Genomic DNA, 23,092 nt, shown 5'->3' with positions numbered 1-23,092 from the left:
GTGTTATGATTGTAAGCTGTACTTTACCTTCTCTTTTTTAGTTTTATTCGGCATTTTGCAAATGTTGTCTTTAGCCGTGCCTCCGTGATAAGGCTTCCCTTGCACTCGGGCTCTCTCGCGCACACTGTAACCTCCAGCTCCCGCGCCCTCCCTTCACCAGCGACGATCTGATTGGTCGACAGAGCGCGGAACTAGCTAGCAACAGCACAGCGGAATTTTTCTATTGGCTGCTGCTTGAACCAGACGGTCTTGAGTTTCACAAACGGGGTCCTGGCTGCGACGAGGAAGGGGACTACAGCTGTTGTTGACGACTTATCTATCTGGCGTGGAGGTGCAGATCGTCACAAGAGGAATTGATCGTGGGAGGGAGGCTTGTGCTGGTGACATTGACCGTTGAAGTGTCAGAATAGGGTCATCCAGAGGGTATTTTGGTTGTATTGGGCAGAGGAGCTGAACCTTGAATGTTTTTATTTGTGCATTTTGATGCATTTGAGGTCATCTGGTTCAGCTCGAGAGTTGTCATCAGATAGGCTTGTACTATAATTTACTAGCATGCTTTATTCTTTAAAATGTCCCCTTAACTGCATAGAGGACATTCCACTGCATTTTTCTTATAAACACAGGGTTAAACTGATAGTTCACTAAATCATCTGGATCTTCTTTTCTAAAGAAATATAACTATTTAGCTTAGAACAAGGTATACACATCTTCATCCTTATTTCACATGATGGCTTATAAAGTTTCAGATCTATAACTATATCTTTTTTAGAACTAAACTACATAAATCTTTCTTAAAGTCATATATAAAAGCAGTATTTATAACTATATAAACATGCATATTACACATTCAAAATACTTTATATTTTTCAAGAGTCCATCAAAAATGTCCATACAGACATCTAGTGCCATCTATTGGTGATATAGTCTATTTTTCAAATCCATTTCGACACAACACATTCAATTTAGAGTCCAACTACAAAAAACAGAAACATAATTTCATTCACAAGCATTTATTTGAAACACAGAACACATACTTTTCATAAATTTTTGGGGTCCCAAACTCAAGTGTTGTAACTGTTAACTATTTCACATTCGTTAGTGAATACTGATACTTTAAAGGATAGCTCACGTTCAAATGAAAAAAAGAAAAAAAAAATCATTCATGCCGTCTTTCCAAAGCTGTATGGGGTTCTTCTTCAGAACACAAAACATATTTTGAAAGCTGGGGTCCACATTGGACTCCATTGACAATCTTAATATCTCTCGTATTTCACAGAAGAAAGTTAGTGATGCAGAACTGTAGTATAGTGATTAAGTGACTTCATTTTGGGGTGAACTATCCTTTTAGGCTATTCTAAGAGTAAGTATCCCCAATGTACATGAATCATATCGGTTAATGCACGTTAATTGACCAAAACCAATCAAAGCAAGACACTTACCTCCATAGTAAGCAGCAGCTTCATTTTTGCTGTTATAGTTCCTCCCTGGTTGCAGATGTCAACTGTAATATTACTGTCATTAAAACACAATGTAAACAAGTCAACCTATATCTCTGGAAAATCCCAATTTCATCAGTGAGATTCCTAAATACCTTATTAATCTTCAGTTTTAATGATTCCTTTCTGTTTTTATTAATATATGAATAACTATTTGTATGCAAACACTGCACAATTACAAATACAAGTTCAGTAACCTCATGTTCAACGAAAGCAGTTGCAGCATATCAGCGTTAATAAAAACTAGCATTTATATCTACATTTATATTTGACACATGCAAATAACTAAATACAGAGCACAATGTGCCTCATTCAAAAAACAGGAGCAGAATGGATTTATGTGTGTAACGTTCATAAAACCATGCTTATGCAAACCTTTCATTAAATGTGGAAAATTACCTTAGAATAGTCTTATGAACCATTTACACATCCATTCTCGTTTCATGAACAAGGCCCAACGTGTGGATAAGGTTAAAAAAAGAATGCACAAGTCTAACTGCAGTAATAAGCATATTAATAAGAAGCAAAGACAGAAAGGGTTGCTGTGATTTATTTGAGCTAGCACAGAACTTGTGCAATTACACCAACTATTTGTAGATGCTAAAGTAGCATGGAAGTAATGTGAACATTATAATAACACAACATATGTTCTTTAAAAAAAACAAACTGGAAAGAAAAGCCATCGATACACAGCACATGGTAATAAAAACTATTGAGGCCAAGCTTGACATTTTCTGGCCAAAGTTGTGAATGCATGTCCTTGAAGCATGAACTCCACATCAGTTCTCTTCTCTGAGCCTGGATCTTTGTGGCTCCTGTATTAAAATATCTTCATTGATTTAAATGGAACGAACAGAGGAAATGGATTTAGAGGTGAGATGTTTAATACACATCATATTCATTATGTTTTACATTACCTTTGGGGAAAAAGGAATGATTTCTGCTGGAAACAAAATACGGAAACAAGTAGCTCAACACCAGGTGCTTTTGACAAGATAGCGAAACTATTACACACATATAGGTTTCATTACTTGTTGAAAGTTTTCATTCTCAGAGGGATTCCTTCCCCAGCACCCACTTCAGAATGAATGCTTTTCAGTCCACGCTTTCACTGGCATTACCTGCCAAAAGGTTAAGAATAGACATGAAACATTCTAACTGGATCAAGCAATTACAAAGAATACTTGAAAATCACTTATTTACATTCAGAGGTAACATATACATCCCTAAACCTACTCTTGGAAGGTCCTTTACAAAGGCTCAAAACTGAATTCAAATGTGTCCAAGTTCAGTTGCTCAGTAAAAGAACCAGGAAGGGGGGAGAATGTCATGGGTTCCTCAGATTCCAGAGGGTTTTCCTCTTCATTATTTGTCTGTATTGTGTCCACACTATTAACTTCCATCACAGTTACATCCCCCAAAGAGATTTCAATAGATTTAAGAACTTGTTGATCATCAAGACCTTCCTCTTTTGTGTTGTCTTCATTTTGAATGTCAGGGTTTAAGATTGCATCCTCAAATGCTTGTTCAAATTTTGAATCCATGTTCATTAGAGATTCTTCGCACTGTGCAACCTTCGAGTCTTCGTTTTTGGGAGATACTTCACTCTGAGCAACTCTTGAGAACCTGTTGGGGGGTTCTTCACTCTGGGCAACTTCTGAGAACCTGTTGGGGGGTTCTTCGCTCGGTGCAACTTCTGAGTCCTTATTCTCTGAGGGTTCTTCACTCTGAGCAACTTCTGAGTCCTTATTCTCTGAGGGTTCTTCACTCTGAGCAACTTCTGAGTCCTTATTCTCTGAGGGTTCTTCACTCTGAGCAACTTCTGAGTCCTTATTCTCTGAGGGTTCTTCACTCTGAGCAACTCCTGAGAACCTGTTGGGGGGTTCTTCGCTCGGTGCAACTTCTGAGTCCTCATACTCTGAGGGTTCTTCGCTCTGGGCAACTTCTGAGTCCTCGTTCTTGGGAAATACTTCACTCTGGGCAACTCCTGAGGACCTGTTGGGGGGTTCTTTGCTCTGGGCAACTTCTGAGCCCTTGTACTTGAGGGGTTCTTCAATCTGGGCAACTCTTGAGGAACTGTCGGGGGATTGTTCGCTCTGGGCAACTTCCAAGTCCTCAATCTTGGAACGTTCTTCTCTCTCAGCAGTTGAATCCACGTACTTGGGGGGTTCCACTTTCAGGGCAACTTCTGAGTGCTCGTTCTTGAAGGGTTCTTTGCTCCGGGCAACATCACTAGAGCCTTTATCTTTTTTGGACTCTTTACAGCTTGAGTCACTGACTGGAGGTGTAAATCCAGAATCTTGTTTGTCACAAACACTGGCACTGGCAGAGCTTTTAACAGCAGCACTGCTACTGTAAAAAATGTCATACAAATCTTTTGCTTTTCCTGCGGCAAGAGTGGCCTTTGGCTTTACCATTTTGGGGGATGGGTCTCTGGCATTAGAAGGAAACTGAGGAGGACGACGAAGGATTACAGTGAGCTTTTGCTCCTCCTCAGGCACTCCGGGAGCAGCCACATCGGACTCGAGAGTAACAACACATTCACTGGGAGTAACAGGTTTCATCTGGGCAGCATTTACCACTTGTGGTGCTGCAATGGGAGTTGGAAGTGGTACAGATACGTTGAATATATCTACAGGGCTTGCGGAGGGCTTTGTGTTTTTTAATTGCACCTCTTCTCCACTAAATGCCTTGGATATGAGGTCTGCTGACAATGCTGGGCCCTTTTGAGTTCCTGGTACAGGTACAGTAGATTTGTCACTAACAACAGGTGGTGTTGGTTTATTTTGCACACCAGTAAAAGACTTCCTAATGACCATAGGAGATGGGGGAGGTGGTAAATTAGGATTAATTTTATTTTCGTTGTATGCTAGCCATTCACAAGAGGGAGGAAGCACAACCTTTCCAGACAATTTGATAGCAATGGATTTTGCAGCAGCTATAGACTTGGAAAAAGGATCTAGGTCAGCATCCTTGTTTTCTTCTATTTCAGTAGGCATCTCTTCGTCTTCCTTTAGGAATTGTGCTGCCATCTTCTCTGCCTCCTTCTCCAGTGCTGTCTTCTGTGGCTTTTTTCGACCGAACTTCCCAAAGCCAGGCCGACCAGCAGCTTCATCGTTCTTTTTGCGAAGTTTGGCAAGCAATGCAGGGCTTGGGCCACATAAGACTTTAGGAAGCTCACTGGCTTTCTTTGGCTCTGCTTTGACATCTTTAGCATTGAACTTCCCTGTGCTCTCCTCATCATCTTTGAAATAACCAGCCTTGCCCTTCTGGTGCGGTGTTTTATCTTCCTTTTTTTCGTATTTGCCATTACTTTCTTGGTCCTCATCCCATTTTGATTTCGGCCACTTCCCCCAGTCCTCATCTTTAAATTTTGATGACTTCTCCGCCTCCCGACTATATTTGTATTTCTTATCCTCCTCTCTACCATATCGGCCCCTGTCATCATCCTTTCTAAACCTATATCTGTCGTCCTCTTCTCTATATCGATAATGTTCATCATCATCTCTGTTTCTAAACCTGTCTTCTTCATACCTGGATCTCTCTCCTTCTTCCTTCCTGTACCTGTGTGTGTATTCCTCCTCTTTCTTGAAACGGTTTCGCTCATCATCATCTTTTTTATACCTAGCTCTCTCTTCCTCTTTCATTTTGAATCTCTCATCATCCTCCTTGTATTTCAGTTTATCTATATCCTCTTTCTTGTATTTCTCCTTGAGTTTATTTTCATTCTCTTTGATATTCTTGTACTCCTCTTCCTTGCTGTACTGTGGTTTTGTCTCCACTTCATTACTTGACATTTTTCCTCCTTTGCTGTGTTTGGATTTCTTCATATCCTGATCATCATCTTCGCGTTTTCGTTTGTGCTCTGAAGTCTTTTGGCTCTCTAAGCCAGCCTGACGGTCCAGGTTCCTCCTTTGTTCATAGAGGGGATTTTCATACATTTTTGTCTGTTGACAAAATCAAACGCATAAATTAACAATTTGCGGTCATATCCCAATCCTATTCAAAGCTATTATGAATATCATATGTGATAGTTACCTTGTATCGCTCATTGTGAGAATGGCAGGTGACATGGGCCTCAGCACAAATGGGATCACCAAAAAACTCTTCACATAACTGGCAGAAGAATCCCCTCACAGGGATCAAGAACTCAGAGCCTAGAAGAGGGAATACAGCAATAATGAAATATGTACTAATAGTGTGTAATGATTTTTGATGGCTGGTAATTTACCCATGCTGTTCCAATGATGAGGCACACTGCAAGAAAACTACAGTTTGTATCACTGCAATAAACATGGCACCCATTAGGGAAAGGAATCATGAAGAACTTAACGATTGTGGTTCACAGATCCTCAGATTCCACTTAATGATTTCTGTTCCTTAAAGGTGCACATGTTGAACCAAATGCATCTCTTTAGCTTTAGCAAAATGAATGTGTTTTATGACTAACAATGGCATTTTATGAAAATGTTACCTTTGGCTGGCTTTGAAGTCCTCTTTCCAGATGGTTGTTTCTTTTCACTCTCTGACTTTGCCCAAGGTCTGTCATAAGGGTCTAGAGTCTATAGGAAAGCAAAACAATGGATGACTGAAGCAGAAAAAAAACACACCATTCACAATCAAAACAAAACATCTCATTATATATGTATTAGCACACATACCTTTCTATGGGTTTTGCTGTGCAAATGCATGAAATAATCAAACATTGAACCACTGGTAACATTGCAGTTTTTACACCAGTGGTTTCCTGCATCGTAGTACTCAAACTGCTCAGCAGCAGTGTCCAGGGAATGGCTGTTCAACGGAGGAGAGGACTTGGTTTTTTCAGGAGAGGCTCTTGATTTTGAGGAGGCTACCTAGATTAGTTTAGGCAGTACAAAAAAATGCATAAGTAAAAGTCACTAAGCAAGCAATAAAATAAATTTTAAAAAAATAATCAAATACTCTTGAGGTACCTAAGTTTAAAAGAATGAGCAGAAGCTTTTCAAATAAATGAATATAACATCAAATCCTAATTGTCAATCATTTAAGTTTGTCATAGGACACTTACCTTTGCAAAACAGGCCATCTGTTTCCAGTCGGGGAGAAGTTACCCATGGGTTTACTACTTGAATTTAATTTACTATTCGTGAAAATTAATGAAATGGCTTTTATATCATATAACATACATTAAAGATTATAGGACACTTTTGGAGTTAATATCTTTTTGATTTGAGCAACAAATTAACTAAATTAACAAAATAACATGTTTGTTGTAGCAGGAAAAACAAAGATAAGGAAACTTTTTTTTTTAATCAAAATCAGTATTTGTGATCACTATTTTAAAGAATATTGGGAGTAGTTATAACTAGTTACATGCAAATTAAGAACAAATAATTAATTATCAAACAGCAATGAGTAGACAAGTCTATTCTATATAAAATCCCTAAAATTGATGCTTGATTGATCCAAAATTGATCCAAAAAGGGATAAAAAAAAAGAAATATTTCAAAGAAAGGAACACCACAAGTAGATGCTTTTCCCCCCCACACTAAAATGTTTGCAACATAAATGTGTTGCAGATATGATCCAGGTAAATTACTGTACTGTAAGGACTAAAACAGTGGTTATCAAACTGTGATTATCAAACTCAACTGTACGCTGTGATACCACCACCAGGGGTACACAAAGTGCCTCGGGTGGTACACAACTCTGTAAATTTACTATACTTAAACTAGGGATGTGCCCCGAAGCCGAATACTTTGTTCAGAAAGGAATTCACACATTATGCGGAGCATCTAAAGGGACATGGTGATGGGGAAAAAATACGGGATGGGAGGAAAACAATATATTTCAATGCTTTTGTGTTCGCAATTATTTAATTGGGTAATTATAATTTGCGGGCATCAGGGAGCCACTATCATTATGATGGGTATTGAAATCGCTTTTGAATGCACGCTTACTTTTTACTTTCGAATTTGTGATTACAAGTACCATTTATAGGGAACGGCGGAACGGACCACACATTTTACAAGATAAGATGTTTGTCAATTAAGCTCATGATCTGTTGTGTACTAAATCCTCTGACTTTGTCCTGACAGTCATCTATAATCATAAAATTTTAACACAGCTTTGTGCATCTAAGGCTCCAATGCATAGACGGGATGCAAATTGGCAAATTGTTGACCACTCTCAGGCTGCATTCTGGTATTTGCACATTTTATTCTGTGCTATAAAAAGCAATAAAATGGCAGCATGTTATTTTGTTTACTCTCAAAGCAAGCATTTATGTACTAAAAAAGTAAAGGCAAGCTTTGATACAAAATATTGCATGTCAGTATGTGCATATTGTAATCCTTTCTAAATCCTTTCGTGGTTTTAAAATGTTACTTCTCAGGTTCCTTCCACAGATCTGCAAAGGTATGCAGCAGTATGATTAATTCGAACTACAGGAATATCTTAAATCAAAATATGGCTCACAGTCCTTAACCTTGCACTTAAAAAACATTGCCCAATACCCAGTGACTACGTGCTATTTGGATGGTTCGATTTGATCAAAGGTGGTACTTGTCCTGAAAAGTTTGTAAATCACTGGACTAAAAACCATATGTGAAAATAATTACCATTACATTTAAAATACATTTCGGCCTCATGGCCACACCATGAGCCGACCCTCTATGTAAAGAAAAATGGCTTTGAACAAGCTACTGATATGACTGGAGCCTTCATCTCATTTAAACATTATTTTTCAAATGTATTATTGATTATTTTTTAGGGCAGTGTTTCCCAATTCTGGTCCTGGAGTAACCCACTGCAAATTTTAGGTTACGTTTATTAAAAACAAAACAAACAAAAAAAACGGGGGGTTTGGGGGAGAGGCAATGCTGTCGAAACATTCCCCGTTCACACGGATCTGCAAAAACTACTAAAAAAAAAAAAAAAACATAAAACGCTGTATTATGCATTTCCAGGTCAGTACTTGGTGATGTGACTTTGTAAAGAAAGACTACGATATGAGCCTGTGCACATATGCATTCTTTTACAGAGCATTGCCAAATGCGTTTGCCAATAGACTAAACACATAATACGCATGTGCATGCTGTCACCGTTTTTACAGATCCGTGTTTTTGTAGTATACATGGAAGTGATAACTGTATCGTTTTCAAAAACTTGCACTTTGAAACCCGTTTGCATTTTCAAGCCCCCAAAATGCCACTGTCGTGTAAATGACTGTACGATGGTGACACCTGTTGACACGATGCAAGTTTCTATAGAAGAATAAAACATCAGCATGCGCTAGTGGTTAAGAAAAAGATCATGTTGAATCACACTTTGGCAGATGTAGTTTATATGTGTGCTGAAAATAAAAAGGAAGCGGCAAAAGAAGGGAAAAGAGCTTGAGGTAAGCAGTTTTACGTTTAAGCGCCATGTCACGTTGACTTCATGTCGCATTTTATTGGCTGGTCAGTAGACGTAGGTCGTAGCAACAGATACACTGCGTTGATCATGCTGAATTTCTGACACTGTCAGAAAATGACTGTAGGCTATATCTGATCGCAAGACCGGGAAAATGGCCGTCTTTGAACCTCTCTCACTGTACGACATAGGACCACTGATTAAGAGCCACGATCACAAAAATCGCCACGATTGTTTCACAATGACAGTCTTTCGTCTGGGACAGCCAAAAATCGTACAGTGTATCCCGGACTTTAGACATCTCCCTTATCAAACACACCTGATTGAACTCATCAGCTTGTTAGTAAAGACTCCAAGACCTCAAATGTGATGAGAGATAAGAGAGATAAGATAAGAGACATCAAAAATGTGCAGTGTTCGGGGTACTCCAGGACCAGGGATGGGAACCACTGCTTTAGCAGTAAAGGTTTTTAATGAGGAAAACTTTACTGAATGCACATATTATTCACTTAAAGGGTTAGTTCACCCAAAAATGAAAATTGTCATCATTTACCCCTCAAGTTGTTCCAAACCTATATGAGTTTATTTCTTCTGTTGAACACAAAAGATGATATTTTGAAGAATTTTGGTAATCAAAGTTGACGGAGCCACTGACTTCCACTGACTTCCATAGTAGGAAAAAATGACTACCATCAACTGTCTGGTTACAAACATTCTTTAAAATAACTTCTTTTGTTTTCAACAAAAGAAAGAAACTCGCACAGATTTGGAACAACTTGAGGGTGAGTAAATGATGACAATTTTCATTTTGGGGTGAACTATCCCTTTAAAAATTATTAAATGTCTTGTGGAATCAATGCCACGAGATCATTTTTGAAATGGCAGTCTAATGGTGCGTTCAACTCCTGGGAAATTCGTATTTAAAAGATGGGATTGGGAAGATGTGTTTATGAGCCACTGTAAACTTTATTGTTACATATTATATTGTTATATAACATATAACAATTGTGGTGTCCAGCCTTTTTTCTCACTGACATGCCCCAACTCAAAGATCAGGCCTCAAAGAAAATCCAGAGCTTCCCACTTGCATTTACGACTTTGTGGTGGCGTTCATGTATATTCAACTTGTAAATACAATCTTTCTGACATGACTTGAACAACTATAATACTTGACTATGAAAAAGCCAATTAAGTGCAAGTACCTTTCCTGTAACAGAATTAGTAACTCTACCTTAGTGTATGAGGTGCTGGTTTTGGCCCCTGATTTCTCTGGGCTTCTGGTTGACTCCCTCTTACTCTGAGGGTGCTGCTGCTCATGGTCACCAGACATCTTCAAGTCTTTGTAGTCTATACCGAGAATAAGTGCCACTTTGACCAGCTCTTCATGTTTTTGATCTGCCTCTCTCTGTTCAGCACGCAATTTAGAGATTTGGGCCATTGCGTCCTCTTGGAGCTGACCAAGCTCTATGAGGAGAGGGTCCTTGTGTCCATCCTTCTCCCTTCGCTTCTTTCGAAGAAGCTCCCCTAAAGGATCAAAACAAACACTGTATAATACAACAAGCCCTCTCATATTATAAAGAAAACAGTTCCATTTTGCACTTAGAGGGAAATACCTTGCTGCTTTCTCAATGTCTCCACATCCTTTAAAAGATTTTCTTTTCTCTTCATTCGCATTACTTTTTCCTTTTTTAGCTTTTCAAGCTCTTCCGTGACCTAAGATAGAATTTTATTTGGAACTTAATTTTATTCATCAGCAAAAACAAAGATGTACAAACCCAATTCAAAAAAGTTGGGACACTGTACAAATTGTGAATAAAAAAGGAATGCAATAATTTACAAATCTCATAAACTTTATTCACAATAGAATATAGATAACATTTTGAAATGTCATGCCAAATATTGGCTCATTTTGGATTTCATGAGAACTACACATTCCAAAAAAGTTGGGACAGGTAGCAATAAGAGGCCAGAAAAGTTAAATGTACATATAAGGAACAGCTGGAGGACCAATTTGCAACTTCTTAGGTCAATTGGCAACATGATTGGGTATAAAAAGAGCCTCGCAGAGTGGCAGTGTCTCTCAGAAGTCAAGAGGGGCAGAGGATCACCAATTCCCCCAATGCTGCGGCGAAAAATAGTGGAGCAATATCAGAAAGGAGTTTCTCAGAGAAATATTGCAAAGAGTTTGAAGTTATCATCATCTACAGAGCATAATATCATCCAAAGAGTCAGAGAATCTGGAACAATCTCTGTGCGTAAGGGTCAAGGCCGGAAAACCATACTGGATGACCGTGATCTTCGGGTTCTTAGACGGCACTGAGAGTAATGCTACTGTAATGGAAATCACAACATGGGTTCAGGAATACTTCCAGAAAACATTGTTGGTAAACACAAGCGCAGGCGTTTTCTCTGGGCCAAGGCTCATTTAAAATGGACTGTGGCAAAGTGGAAAACTGTTCTGTGGTCAGACGAATCAAAATTTGAAGTTCTTTTTGGAAAACTGGGACGCCATGTAAACTGGACTAAACAGGACAAGGACAACCCAAGTTGTTATCAGCGCTCAGTTCAGAAGCCTGCATCTCTGATGGTATGGGGTTGCATGAGTGCGTGTGGCATGGGCAGCTTACACATCTGGAAAGGCACCATCAATGCTGAAAGGTATATCCAAGTTCTAGAACAACATATGCTCCCATCCAGACATCATCTCTTTCAGGTAAGACCTTGCATTTTCCAACACGACAATGCCAGACCACATACTGCATCAATTACAACATCATGGCTGTGTAGAAGAAGGATCCGGGTACTGAAATGGCCAGCCTGTAGTCCAGATCTTTCACCCATACAAAACATTTGCCGCATCATAAAGAGGAAGACGCGCCAAAGAAGACCTAAGACAGTTGAGCAACTAGAAGCCTGTATTAGACAAGAATGGGACAACATTCCTGTTCCTAAACTTGAGCAACTTGTCTCCTCAGTCCCCAGACATTTGCAGACTGTTATAAAAAGAAGAGGGGATGCCACACAGTGGTAAACATGGCCTTGTCCCAACTTTTTTGAGATGTGTTGATGCCATGAAATTTAAAAATCAACTTATTTTTCCCTTAAAATGATACATTTTCTCAGTTTAAACATTTGATATGTCATTATGTTGTATTCTGAATAAAATATTGAAATTTGAAACTTCCACATTATTGCATTCAGTTTTTATTCACAATTTGTACAGTGTCCCAACTTTTTGGGAATCGGTTTGTAAATCATGAGGTATTTAACAATTCTATTTCTGATTAAAGAGAGTCCAAAAAAAAAAAAAAAAAAAGTTCTTGATTCCCAACCCTACAAATGCAATAGTTCCTTCAAATTTCATGGAATTACCTTTTGTTTTTCGCTGGCGGTATTCTTATCTTCCATTTCTTTCCTTTGAATGCCAGTGATGATCGCTTTAGAGGCCACAGCATCCAATTTAGAAGGTGCTAAAAGGATCATCAAATCATGTTGGTTTAACTGTTATGCCCCAAGTCTAAATCACCCAAAAATCTCTCATCATTTACTCACCATCATGTCATTCTGGTTGTACAGAATTTATAATACTTTATTCAACAGGAAGAACCAGTTCATTCCACACATTAAGTCATTGCGCTATTTCTACATCATTGCATGTGCAGTGCTCACCAGTTTCATTTTTCAATCCGATCAAGTGTTTACATGTCCTCTCGATCGGGTTACAAAAGGAACAAACCACCCCTTACAATCCAAATGAAATTTTAATCAGATTTGGCCAATTCATTCCGATTGAAGTGGTTATATGTGACTTTTTTTTTATTATTCTTATTGTGCTACTATTCCGATTGCAATTGGATTTTCCATGTAAACGCAGCTAGTGTTGAGTGATCAAGATCGTTCCGTGAGTACCTGTTCTGAGCTTGTGCTGCGCTGTATTATTGGTCTGAGCTGATAAATGGTCCGCACTACACAACTAAAAAGAGAAGTGCAGTTTCATTACTCTTTTATTTCATTTTCGTTTGCCAGCTCTTAAGGCCCAGATATACTTCAAATAAAATCGAATAACGAACTGATGTTGCGTCATTTCGAACAAAATCAGGCCAAAACAAAGTTCTTTTTGGAAGTTTGAAACAGTTTGCCAAAGCGAACTTTCAGGAAAAGTTCACAACAGCAGCAAAACACTGTTGTACTACCATTGGTCAGTGACGATAACGTAATAAGAGGTGTGCGCTGAGGCTCCGCCTTCATTCACGTGGAACCCTTCTCTAACTAATTTCATCACTCAAGTTCGTTGAGGTAAGATCTCCGCGGGTGAAAACATGGACACACTGGATAGCCGCTTTATAGTACAAAATGAAGTTGTGCTTCTGATGAAATGAGGCACTGACACTGTTTTTCATGTTTGATACTGTAAAGCTGCTTGGTTTTAAACAATCTATTGAATAAAGAGCTATATAAATAAATGACGTGACTGGAGTGCTAGTTTGCAGAGCTCGTGCTAACATACCCATGTTGTTATGATCAGGTCCTTTTCTTATGCTCTCTATAAAAATGCTTGCAGTTTTCTAATTTTTGTTGTGTTTATTTTATTACTGAGAAGAACGTGTACAGCACATATTTACATATTCATCTAAACGTCGATCTCAGCAGTGTGGGCGGCGTCAGATGTTAGTTTACAGTATATCGCTTGTCACGCATTTCGAACTTCGTTTTACCCCTAAAGAACTTTGTTTGAAGTATATCAAGGCTTTTATCAGTTGGGCAACGTGTGTTCGCACCAGTGTGACCTCTAACAAAATTTACTTGCACGGTCAAGAAAAAGTCTTGAGCCCAGAACAACATACAATTTGGAATGGCATGAAGGTGAGTACATAATGAAAGAATTTGAATTTTCCTGTCATTCAAACAACTCCTTGAGAATGATACATTTTTAAGGTCACTAACCTTTTTTAGCGTCAGCTTTACTCTCACTTGCCACAGTTTTAGCCGCATTAAGAAAGGGTCGCTCAAAGTTAGGTAGGCTGTAGGGATCCATTGGATTGGGAGGAGGTACTTGCATACCTGGAGGTGGGTACATCGGCCATCCTGGGGGCATATATGGAACATAATTTCCATATGGATCGTAACCACATGGAGGGAAGTCAGGTGGCATTACTCCACGTGGGGGTGGGTACGGGGGCACGGGATGTGCCGAGAGGCTGGGTTGGGAAGGATATGTCTGTGTCCCAGGACCCACAGTGGGTGTCGTAGGCCACCTGCTTTCTGTGATACCAGGTTGAGCCTCTTTCTTGTTCTGACTTTGTGAGTGTGGAGATCTTTTTTCTGAGGAGGATTGCTTTTTCTTGCCATGTCTTGAAGTGTGATCGAAACTCGTACTTCGGCTTCGACTTCGACTTCCTCTGCTTCTACTTCGGCTGCTACTCCGGCTCCGACTGGAGCTCCTGCTGCTACTACTGCTGCTGTAACTCCTGCTATGACTCCGGTGCTTTCTATCGGACTGCCGACAAGCAGGCGTCTTCTTCGCAGGGGCATTACCATGGAGGCGCTCTTGCGTCCTAGCAGCCATCTTGCTTATTTCAGCCACACCCAGGTCTAGGCCAATTGTTTTCAGCAAATCTTGTATCTTTTCATATTCCTCTACCTCCTTCCTCACCTCGACATCCTGTGGCCCAACTCCAGGTAGGAAGTCATCAGGTTCTTCCATGGCATGTACCTCAGGTGTGGCCGAGGAACGATGCCTGTCTGTCTGCCTGCTATCTCTCTGTGAATGGCTCGTCACATTTTCTGCATTATGGCCAAAAGAGTATGGTGCAGTGCTATGTTCTCTTCTCTGAATATCACAAGACTGTGGGAAACTTGTGTCTGGAAAGCTGGAATCTGCTGGAACCTCCTTAGCAGGTGTCATTTCATCACCCTCTTCGTCTCCATAGAGAAATTTCTCTTCATCTTCAATATCTGTAAGACTCTTTTTCACATTCTGAGGTACCTGTGCTATCATTCCAATCAACTCTGTGAGGTCTGACCTCTCATGTCTTCCTCTCTCATGAGGGAGGTGCAAGTCACTTCCACCCTCTCTGGCTGTCTGGAGCTTGCCAATTAGCTCTTCGAGAACATTACCATCAGAGCTTTTCCCTAGCATGGATGAAAACATGTCTGGATCCATGGTTTTGGAAAGTGCACATAGAAGCTGTTCTGCCTCATGTGAAAGACCACCGTCTTGATTTCGAGGGGAATCACTATTCTGAAATACATTGGTTAAATATGTTTTAGGCACACTAGCATTATCATTAAACCTTTCTTTACTTTCAAAGAATTAAGCCAACTCAATGTCAACTAAAGCCACAGTCACACTTTCTACAAGACACATCACAGTCTGTGGCTTTTTTAAAAACACAAGTCAACATACGTCCAAAACAAAAAATATAAGCAATGAACTCCACTTTACTGCAACCCTGCAGATTTACAGTTTGCTTTCTTTTAATTCAGCTAATAGGTCAAGCTGCTGATGCATCAGTCTTTTATTGGTCACACGTCTACACGATACAAATTTGCAGGGCAGTTCACCAAACTTTAAATTTGTAAGGCAGTGTTTCCTGTCTCCAGCTTTCAAATACATATAATTAGAAGTAAACGCAATGAAAAGTGTAGTGTGACCGCCATTCAAGTCTGCAGGTCAACTAACACACTCAACGAAACAGTTTCTTGTTTTAGCATTTAGATTATCTTTGCCATCATTTAACGTTCACTTAAATAATCAAAAATAATTATCCAATGGATTTCCAGTTTTCATACTGCATGTTTTAATGTTGTGACCCCATGATTCACTTGTAACATTTAAAATGACTGCTTTTAGTTTTTTATTTAGATTAATTTTATTATCTTAAGTATTCAGATTATTTTATTATTCTGAAGTATGTTTCTGGCTTAAAGGGATAGTTCACCCAAAAATTAAAATTCTGTCATCATTTACTCACCCTCATGTTGTTCCAAACCTTTAAGACGTTTCAGAACACAAATATATTTTTAATAAAATCAGAGCGATTTCTGTCCCTCCACTGACAGTTACGCAACATTGATTCTTCAAAAAGTTCATAAAGAGATCGTAAAACTAATCCATATGAATTTTAGTCCAAATTTTCTGAAGAGACACAATTGCTTTATATGATGAACAGATTTAATTTAGGCTTTTATTCACATATAAACATTCATCAATGCACATGTTAGTCGATAATAGAATGATAAAAGGGAAGCTCAAGCATGTTTGCCTGAGGTGCAAGAACCAATGAGGTTCATTCTCGTGTGTTATGCAGCACATTTGAGCTTCAGCAAGAGGTTTGTTCTCACATGTCAAGCAGGTTCGGTTGAGCTTTTGTTTATGTTCACTGATCAATGATTATATGTGAATAAAAGCCTAAATTCAATCTGTTCATCATATTAAGTGATTGATTCTCTTCAGAAAATTTGGACTAAACCACTCAATTCACATGGATTAGTTTTACGATCTCTTTATGAACTTTGAAGCGTCAAAATGGTAGCTGCATAACGGTCAATGGAGAGTACAGAACTGGCACAGACTTTATTAAAAATATCTTCATTTGTCTTCCAAAGATGAATGAAAACCTTACAGGTTTGGGACAACACTAGGGTGAATAAATGATGACAATTTTAATTTTTGGGTGAACTAACCCTTTAACCCTTGGTTTCACAGATGAGGCTTAAGTCTCTTAAGTTAAAACTGTCACACCTGATGTGAAGAATTAATATTAATCAATAACAGCTTTAGACTTGAGTGTGAGCTGTACATTTTCAACGTCAAATAATAATTTACCAAGAAGTAGTTACCTGCACTAGCAGGGGAGAATCAGTCTCAGAGGAATCCATTCTTTTCTTCAAAATTGACTTTGCCGGCTTCACAAGCATATCCTGAATTTCCTTGCGTCGCCGAGCCTTCTCAAGCTCAGTAAAGTCTTCCTCCCGCTCCCTAAAATTACCTGATTTGACTCTCCTGTTGACACTGCCGTGTCGACTCCTACTGGAGCCGCTGCTACTACTGCTACCACTACGACTGACACTGCGGCTCCTAGCACGACTCCTTCCTCTGCTTCTCCCCCTGCTTCGACTCCTTTCTCGGCTGCGGCTCCGTGGCCGGCTCTTGCTCCTTGCCCTGCTCCTGGCCCTACTCTGTTTGCGACTACGACTTCCGCTTCTGCTTCGACTTCTACTTCTACTTCTACTGTAGCTCCTCCCACGGGTTCTACTCTTACTACGTGCTCGGCTCTTGCTGCGTGCTCGGCTCTTTGCTCGTTCGGGACTCCTGCCGCGACTGTAGCTCCGACTCCTGCTGCGTGGTCGACTTTTGCTGCGTGCATAGCCAGGACTGCGACTCCGCCCCCTGCTCCTGCCACGACTAACGCTGCGCCTCCTCGAACCCCTATCGCTGTGTCCATCATGGCTTGACCTCCGTGGAGAGTAATAGGGCTTATTATAGTGTGAATCTCCAGCACCATAATCTCTGTCAACAGAAATCATCACATTATAAGAGGCAACAGGCAAACAATTTCATATTTAGTAAATCTTTGGACTCAAGTTAAAATATTCCCCTAAGGCAGGGGTGGGCAACTCTGGCCCTCTAGATCCACTTTCCTGCAGAGTTTAGCTTTAGCCCTGATCAAACTCAACTGCCTGTAGCTTTCAAGTATGACCTGAACACCTTGATTAGCTTGTTCAGGTGTGTTTTTTTTTTTTTTAGGATTGGAGCTAAGCTCTGCAGGAAAATGGATCTTGAGGGACAGAGTTGCCAAACCCTGCACTAGTGTTTACGCTGCATCAAAGAATGCTGCCATTCTATAATGATGGGAACACAAAAAGACTTGCATCAAAAACTTCTCAATTTGTATGCCAAATAGTGTTCTAATGGCCCATATAAAGCAAATAAATACAACATATAATTTAATTGCTAATGAGACCTGCTGAAATTACATTTTATTACAATATTATTTACAAATATATGACAAAAAAAAAAAGTGCAACATGCATTGACAACCTTGTTGGTAGTAGGGGTGTAACAATACATCTATATAGATCGATACATCGATCTAATGTCTAACGATCCAATGCATTGATGCAATGCGTTAAAAAAAATCGATACCTGTGGGCTAATTATAGAGGCACCTTTGTTTTAATGCTCTCCACATTTTCACACAATATCAGCCTATGCATTATCGCCAACGCGTGCATTCTCATTTAAACTACCTCTCAGAACTTGTGAAAGACACTCGGGACAGTTGATGGAACCGTCACTGAAAGAATATGGTCAATAAACTGCCGCATAGGAGCGCCGCTTGCGCATCATTCTGCACACAGGATGCGCGCAAGTGCTTTGTGCCGCTCTGTATTAGAGCCTTTATAATACATTTGCACAATGAAAGAATATTAATAGCCTGTCTTGTTTTGTCCTACCTATAATATGTTCTCGCTTCATTAAAAACCTGCGCTATACATTTAAAAGAAATGTCTTTTAATTATGTGTGTGTGTATATGTATTCCTTGTTTATAAGTTTTTTTGACATTACACATTTTAGCACAGAACTAAAATACTTTCTTAATTGTTGTCATGTCATAAGCTGTCATTAGATTACTGTGTGAATTTGTGGATGTCCCAATCAGGGTTCAGGATGTGAAATTTTTAAATAAATGTTTGTTATATATTTTGGTTGCAGCTGTGAGTTAATAAAAATTTAACTGGTTGTGTAAAATAGGTTCAAAATATCAAAATATTGATCGAATCAAATCGTATCATAGAACTTTTTGAGGTATCGTAAAATATCGAATCGCTGGCTATGAAAATCGATATTGTATCGAATCGTGATTTACACCCCTAGTTGGTAGATTCCAAACACTTCTATTAAATCGGCATAGTTTTCATTCTCAAAACGGGCAAATAAAGGTTGGAGAATACACTACATGAATTTTGCCCAGGTTTCCCCACCCCCAACCAACTACTAGTGTATGAAGATCACAGATTTAATTTAGCTTCAGACTATGATTCCATTCATGTGGAGGAAATCAAACTTGTGTGGTATTTTTAGCCTTTTTTATATATATATTTATATATAACATTATATATATATATATATATATATATATAACATTATATATATATATATATATATATATATATATATATATATATATATATATATATATATATATATATATATATATATTATTATTATTTATTTTTTTTTTGTCAATGCATGATTCTGTGCGAGTTGTGTGTGTTTGGAATGACGTGCAAGTCTTATTAGTGTGTGATCCTTTTTTAGTGAACTGTCATTTAGTGTACAATGCCCAGATTTAAAGTCAGCAAATGCCTAGTGTTTTATAATCGATTTAGAATTTTTACAGTCATGTAGTTTATTCCAGCCTTAACAGTCAATATATTGTTCTATAACTTACCGGACATAGGGAGCATCTGTCCCTTTATAGCCTGATGGATGGGTCAGCTCATTGCCCACAGTTATGACCAGACTGTGATCAACAGGGAGGCCACCACGAGGAGGTGATGGACTGTACCTCTGTTTAGGAACAATATAACATTAACTCATTCATGGAATAAATCAAATTAACAAAAAAAAACACATTAGGGCTGGGCGAAAAAAAATATTTTTCGATTAAACGTTTTTAAAAAAAATGTGGTCGATTTGATATAGATTCTCAAAAGCCACATATCAAACTTTTTTCCGTTTTTATTTTTGCAAAGATTGAACATATTCAATACTGATTGCCATTAATCTTATTACTATTCTTCTCCACTAGATGTCATACTCTTATTTACCTAGTGTGAGGTTACAGCGGGGACCTTGTCATTCATTCAATGTTTAACATTGCAGGTGCAGGTGCGCCTTTCAGCGTGAAAGATGTTCAAGACATCCCAATGTTCAAGGAACTGTCAGTGTCCCGATCGGGCCAGTGCTGTATGGCCACGAAAGTTTATCATTTGCATGCAATTTCAAGCCTTGCCAATTTGATCATTCAAGTGTAAGAAGACGCAAAAGAACTTGTGCGCAGTGCACAAGGCTGATTTACGTGCCCGTAAGTTCCCTTGGGTGTGTGCGACAGTGTACGTGGCTTTTTTTGTAACTTTTCGTGTGGCTCTGCTTCTGAAGATGCACAACTTTTTTTTTTTTTTTAAGCAAATCTGGCCAAGCATGTACGGCTGTACCAGCACCCAGATTGCACGTGTAAATTAATTGCTTACATTTACAAAATGAGCCTACAATTGCAGAAATAAGCCCTTTTAATGAAAATAAAGGTCCATGTTTGATAAAAATGTTCACTAAATTAAATGAAAATGTCTAGTGAATTATTTAATATAACGTTGTTACATTTAGTTGTTCAATTTTGTTCTAATGTTTTGTTGTAATGATTATTCACAAGTAATAAATTCTGTTTTAAACAATTCTTTCATAGTGTGGTTTTGGTGAAATGTACTAAAACAAACTAAAAGTTTGTCACGCATATACCCTACTTCCCACCACTGATTCTTTATGGTTTAGAGGACTATTACTCAGAGTTGTTTCAAAGAAAACTACAACGGCATGCACATCAAGTATAAACGCCTCGTCAGTTGAGGCTCACGATGTGGAGCCAGGTGAAAGTATAAATCAGACTTTAGACAGAGTGCAAATAATAAAATTCTCTTTCATGTCTCCTTGCACTTGAACAGACAAATTCACACAAATTTATGTCCAAATGCCCATCTTGGAGAATATCCTAGTAAACAGTCGGTTATGGCTTAAGTAAACATGAAGAGCAGAGAAATAAAACATGTGTATCAGTATATTGGATCTGTGCATTAGTCTTAAAGTGACAGCAGCCTAATAAACCCTTTTGCTGTCTGTGTTTTAAATGTTAAACAACAAAAAACAAAGGAATCACTCACTGCTCTTCACTGAGTAAATTAGATTAATTTTTATTTGATTTATAGTGATATTGAGTGTTACTTTACATTTGATCCTTTGTTCAATTTCTGTACCTAAAAACTACTGTAAGACTTACTTGAAATCTTGTTTCTTTGTTCTACTGTATTTATTTGAGCCATTTTTATGTAGTTAGATTGTTTGTTCTTTTTTTTATTAAAATGACTGCTCACTTTTCTTTAATAATCTTTGCATTTTATATTAGTAATTTTAGTTGTGGTATCGAAAGTAGAATCGAGAATTGTAAAAAAAAAATATATATATATATATTTCAATACAAGGATACATGGATCAAAAAAAAACATTTTATTCATTTATTACTTTTTTTTCCTGGTGGGCCCAGTGAAAATTGAATCATTGAATTCAATGGATTGAATCGAAAATTTCAAATTGAATTAAGATCTCGTAAATCGAATTGAGACATCTTTATCGATACCCAGCCCTACTGGACATAATTATTAAATAAATGGTAGGATCTGACTGCTAACAAGATGCAAGGCACACATGCACACTTTTACCATGGTACACTACTGATATCACATGGCAATATCACGGTGGTTTAATAATACCATATAAATCAGGGGTATACAAACTCAATCCTGGAGGGTCACTGTCCTGCGAAGTTTAGCTTCAACTTGCCTCAACTGACTGGAAGTTTCTAGTATGTGTAGTAGACCTTGATTAGCTGCTTCAGGTGTGTTTAGTTGACCCTTGATACAGATGCACTAGTGTTTATATGTCCCAGAAACAATGTCATCATGGTATTCTGTCTGTAAACCCATGGCACTAACGTACTTTTTATGAGTGCACGTAACAACGTAACAATTAGGTACTGTTATGACATGGCACTACGATAGTAAGTTACCTAATTACCAATTTTACAAGCTATATATGGTATTTACGTGATACTCCACGGTACATGATATTACCGTGGTGTACGTCCGGAAAAAAACATGTTAGGTGTTTGTGTGTGTGTGTGTGTGTGTGTGTGTGTGTGTTGTCGGTGTAAAACTAGGCAGAACCACAGTGCATCACTGCAGTGCAGTGTTGTATGCAGCAGTGTTGTTGAGTTCACTTCATACCCCATATCCTCTTTGTGGTCGCCCTCCTCTGTATTCATCAGGCGGATCTCTTGCTCCAGGTGAGTATCTCCTCCGCGGGGACGGGCGGCGGTACGGGTCCGGAGGTGCATGGGGACCCCGGTCGGAAGGATGGCCTGGTCCAGGACGAGGCCCAAAACCTCGAGACGGCGGAGGATGATAGCCGCCTCTGTGCGGCCTAGAACCGCGATACATAACGACGCTTAACCGCTGTTTCTGCGTCGGACTCGAGTCCTTACTATCCCGGTTGCGGGATAGCGATTATCCCTGCAACAAGTAAATGCACATCCAACAAAAATCTCCCTGCTGAGAGAAAATATGAATGAGAGCGCATTCATTACACGGGAACAACGCTGTCTGTGGTCGCTTCCTCTGCCGCCATTGGTCCAGACTCACAGGACATGACGTCAAGCCAAGCTCGGCCAATCAAACGCAGCGATGTAGAAGCATCGTTTTGTTTATGGAGTCTCCTAAATGAAATAGGAAAAATAAAAAACAGTAATTGGAAGATTTGGGATTGTGAATGCGGTCTAGATAATGATTAATATTTGTAAATTACACAAAATGCAACGTAATAATAAGATGTAGTCCATACACAGGGTTGGAAAGATTACTTTTAAAATGTATTTCACTACAGATTACAAAATGCATGCTTTAAAAAGTAATTTGAAACGTATTTCGTTAGATTGCACAAGTTTTGTAACTTAATCTCAATACTTTACAATACTTTGGAGTATGTTTGGTCCACCAAACATAGGAGTTTTCCACTGCATATTATTTTTTTAACATCAGTTTTCCACAGTAATTCTTGAGGGAAAGAATGCAGACAACCTTAAACAAATTATTGATGCAACACAATGCATTAAGAGCTGGGGCCTGTAAACTTTTTTGAGTTGCCTGAACAGGATAAATTGTAATTTGTTTGTCTTCTGGGAAACATGGAAGTATTAGCTTCTGAAGGGCAGTACTAAATGAAAAATAATATGATCTTTAAACCAAATTTACAAAAATGTAAACCCCTGCTCTTAAAGCACTTTTTCCTTCTTGAGCATCAGTAAATGTTTTCACCTTTTGTAATAGTTGTGTATGAGTCACTCAATTGTCCTTAGTGTGAAAAGAA

The 23,092-nt window shown here is 38.8% G+C and overlaps 2 protein-coding genes across 13 annotated transcripts in view; both read right to left on the bottom strand.

Annotated features, from left to right (window-relative positions):
* The window catches only part of ppp2r5d (protein phosphatase 2, regulatory subunit B', delta), a 51,983-nt gene extending 51,837 nt beyond the window's left edge, over positions 1–146 (bottom strand). For both annotated transcript variants that reach the window (XM_067386759.1, XM_067386760.1), the window contains exon 1: positions 28–146. In XM_067386759.1, the coding sequence (XP_067242860.1) occupies positions 28–54 (27 nt within the window). In that variant the 5' untranslated portion in view covers positions 55–146. The remainder of the gene's footprint in view (positions 1–27) is intronic.
* Positions 147–1,032: 886 nt separating this feature from the next.
* znf318 (zinc finger protein 318) lies at positions 1,033–22,357 on the bottom strand. Of its 11 annotated transcripts, none has more exons than XR_010895231.1 (14): positions 21,955–22,357; positions 19,350–19,468; positions 16,734–17,403; positions 13,836–15,132; positions 12,264–12,361; positions 10,505–10,604; positions 10,123–10,415; positions 6,158–6,352; positions 5,971–6,058; positions 5,535–5,653; positions 2,733–5,443; positions 2,528–2,617; positions 2,414–2,439; positions 1,033–2,311 (listed from the first exon to the last, which is right to left on the bottom strand). XR_010895231.1 is itself a non-coding variant. In XM_067386752.1 (12 exons), exons 1-11 carry the CDS (start codon positions 22,165–22,167, stop codon positions 2,747–2,749), a joined length of 5,889 nt encoding a protein of 1,962 aa, XP_067242853.1. In that variant the 5' UTR covers positions 22,168–22,357; the 3' UTR covers positions 1,033–2,617; positions 2,733–2,746. The 11 variants fall into 11 exon arrangements, 2 of the variants coding, with proteins under 2 accessions (XP_067242853.1, XP_067242852.1); XR_010895232.1 differs by having other exon boundaries at positions 2,414–2,436; XR_010895227.1 differs by having other exon boundaries at positions 2,528–5,443.
* Positions 22,358–23,092: the final 735 nt, after the last annotated feature.

This window comes from Chanodichthys erythropterus, chromosome 5 (assembly GCF_024489055.1).
Source record: "Chanodichthys erythropterus isolate Z2021 chromosome 5, ASM2448905v1, whole genome shotgun sequence".
NCBI lineage: Eukaryota > Metazoa > Chordata > Actinopteri > Cypriniformes > Xenocyprididae > Chanodichthys > Chanodichthys erythropterus.
This window is presented reverse-complemented; position numbering and strand designations above follow the sequence as displayed.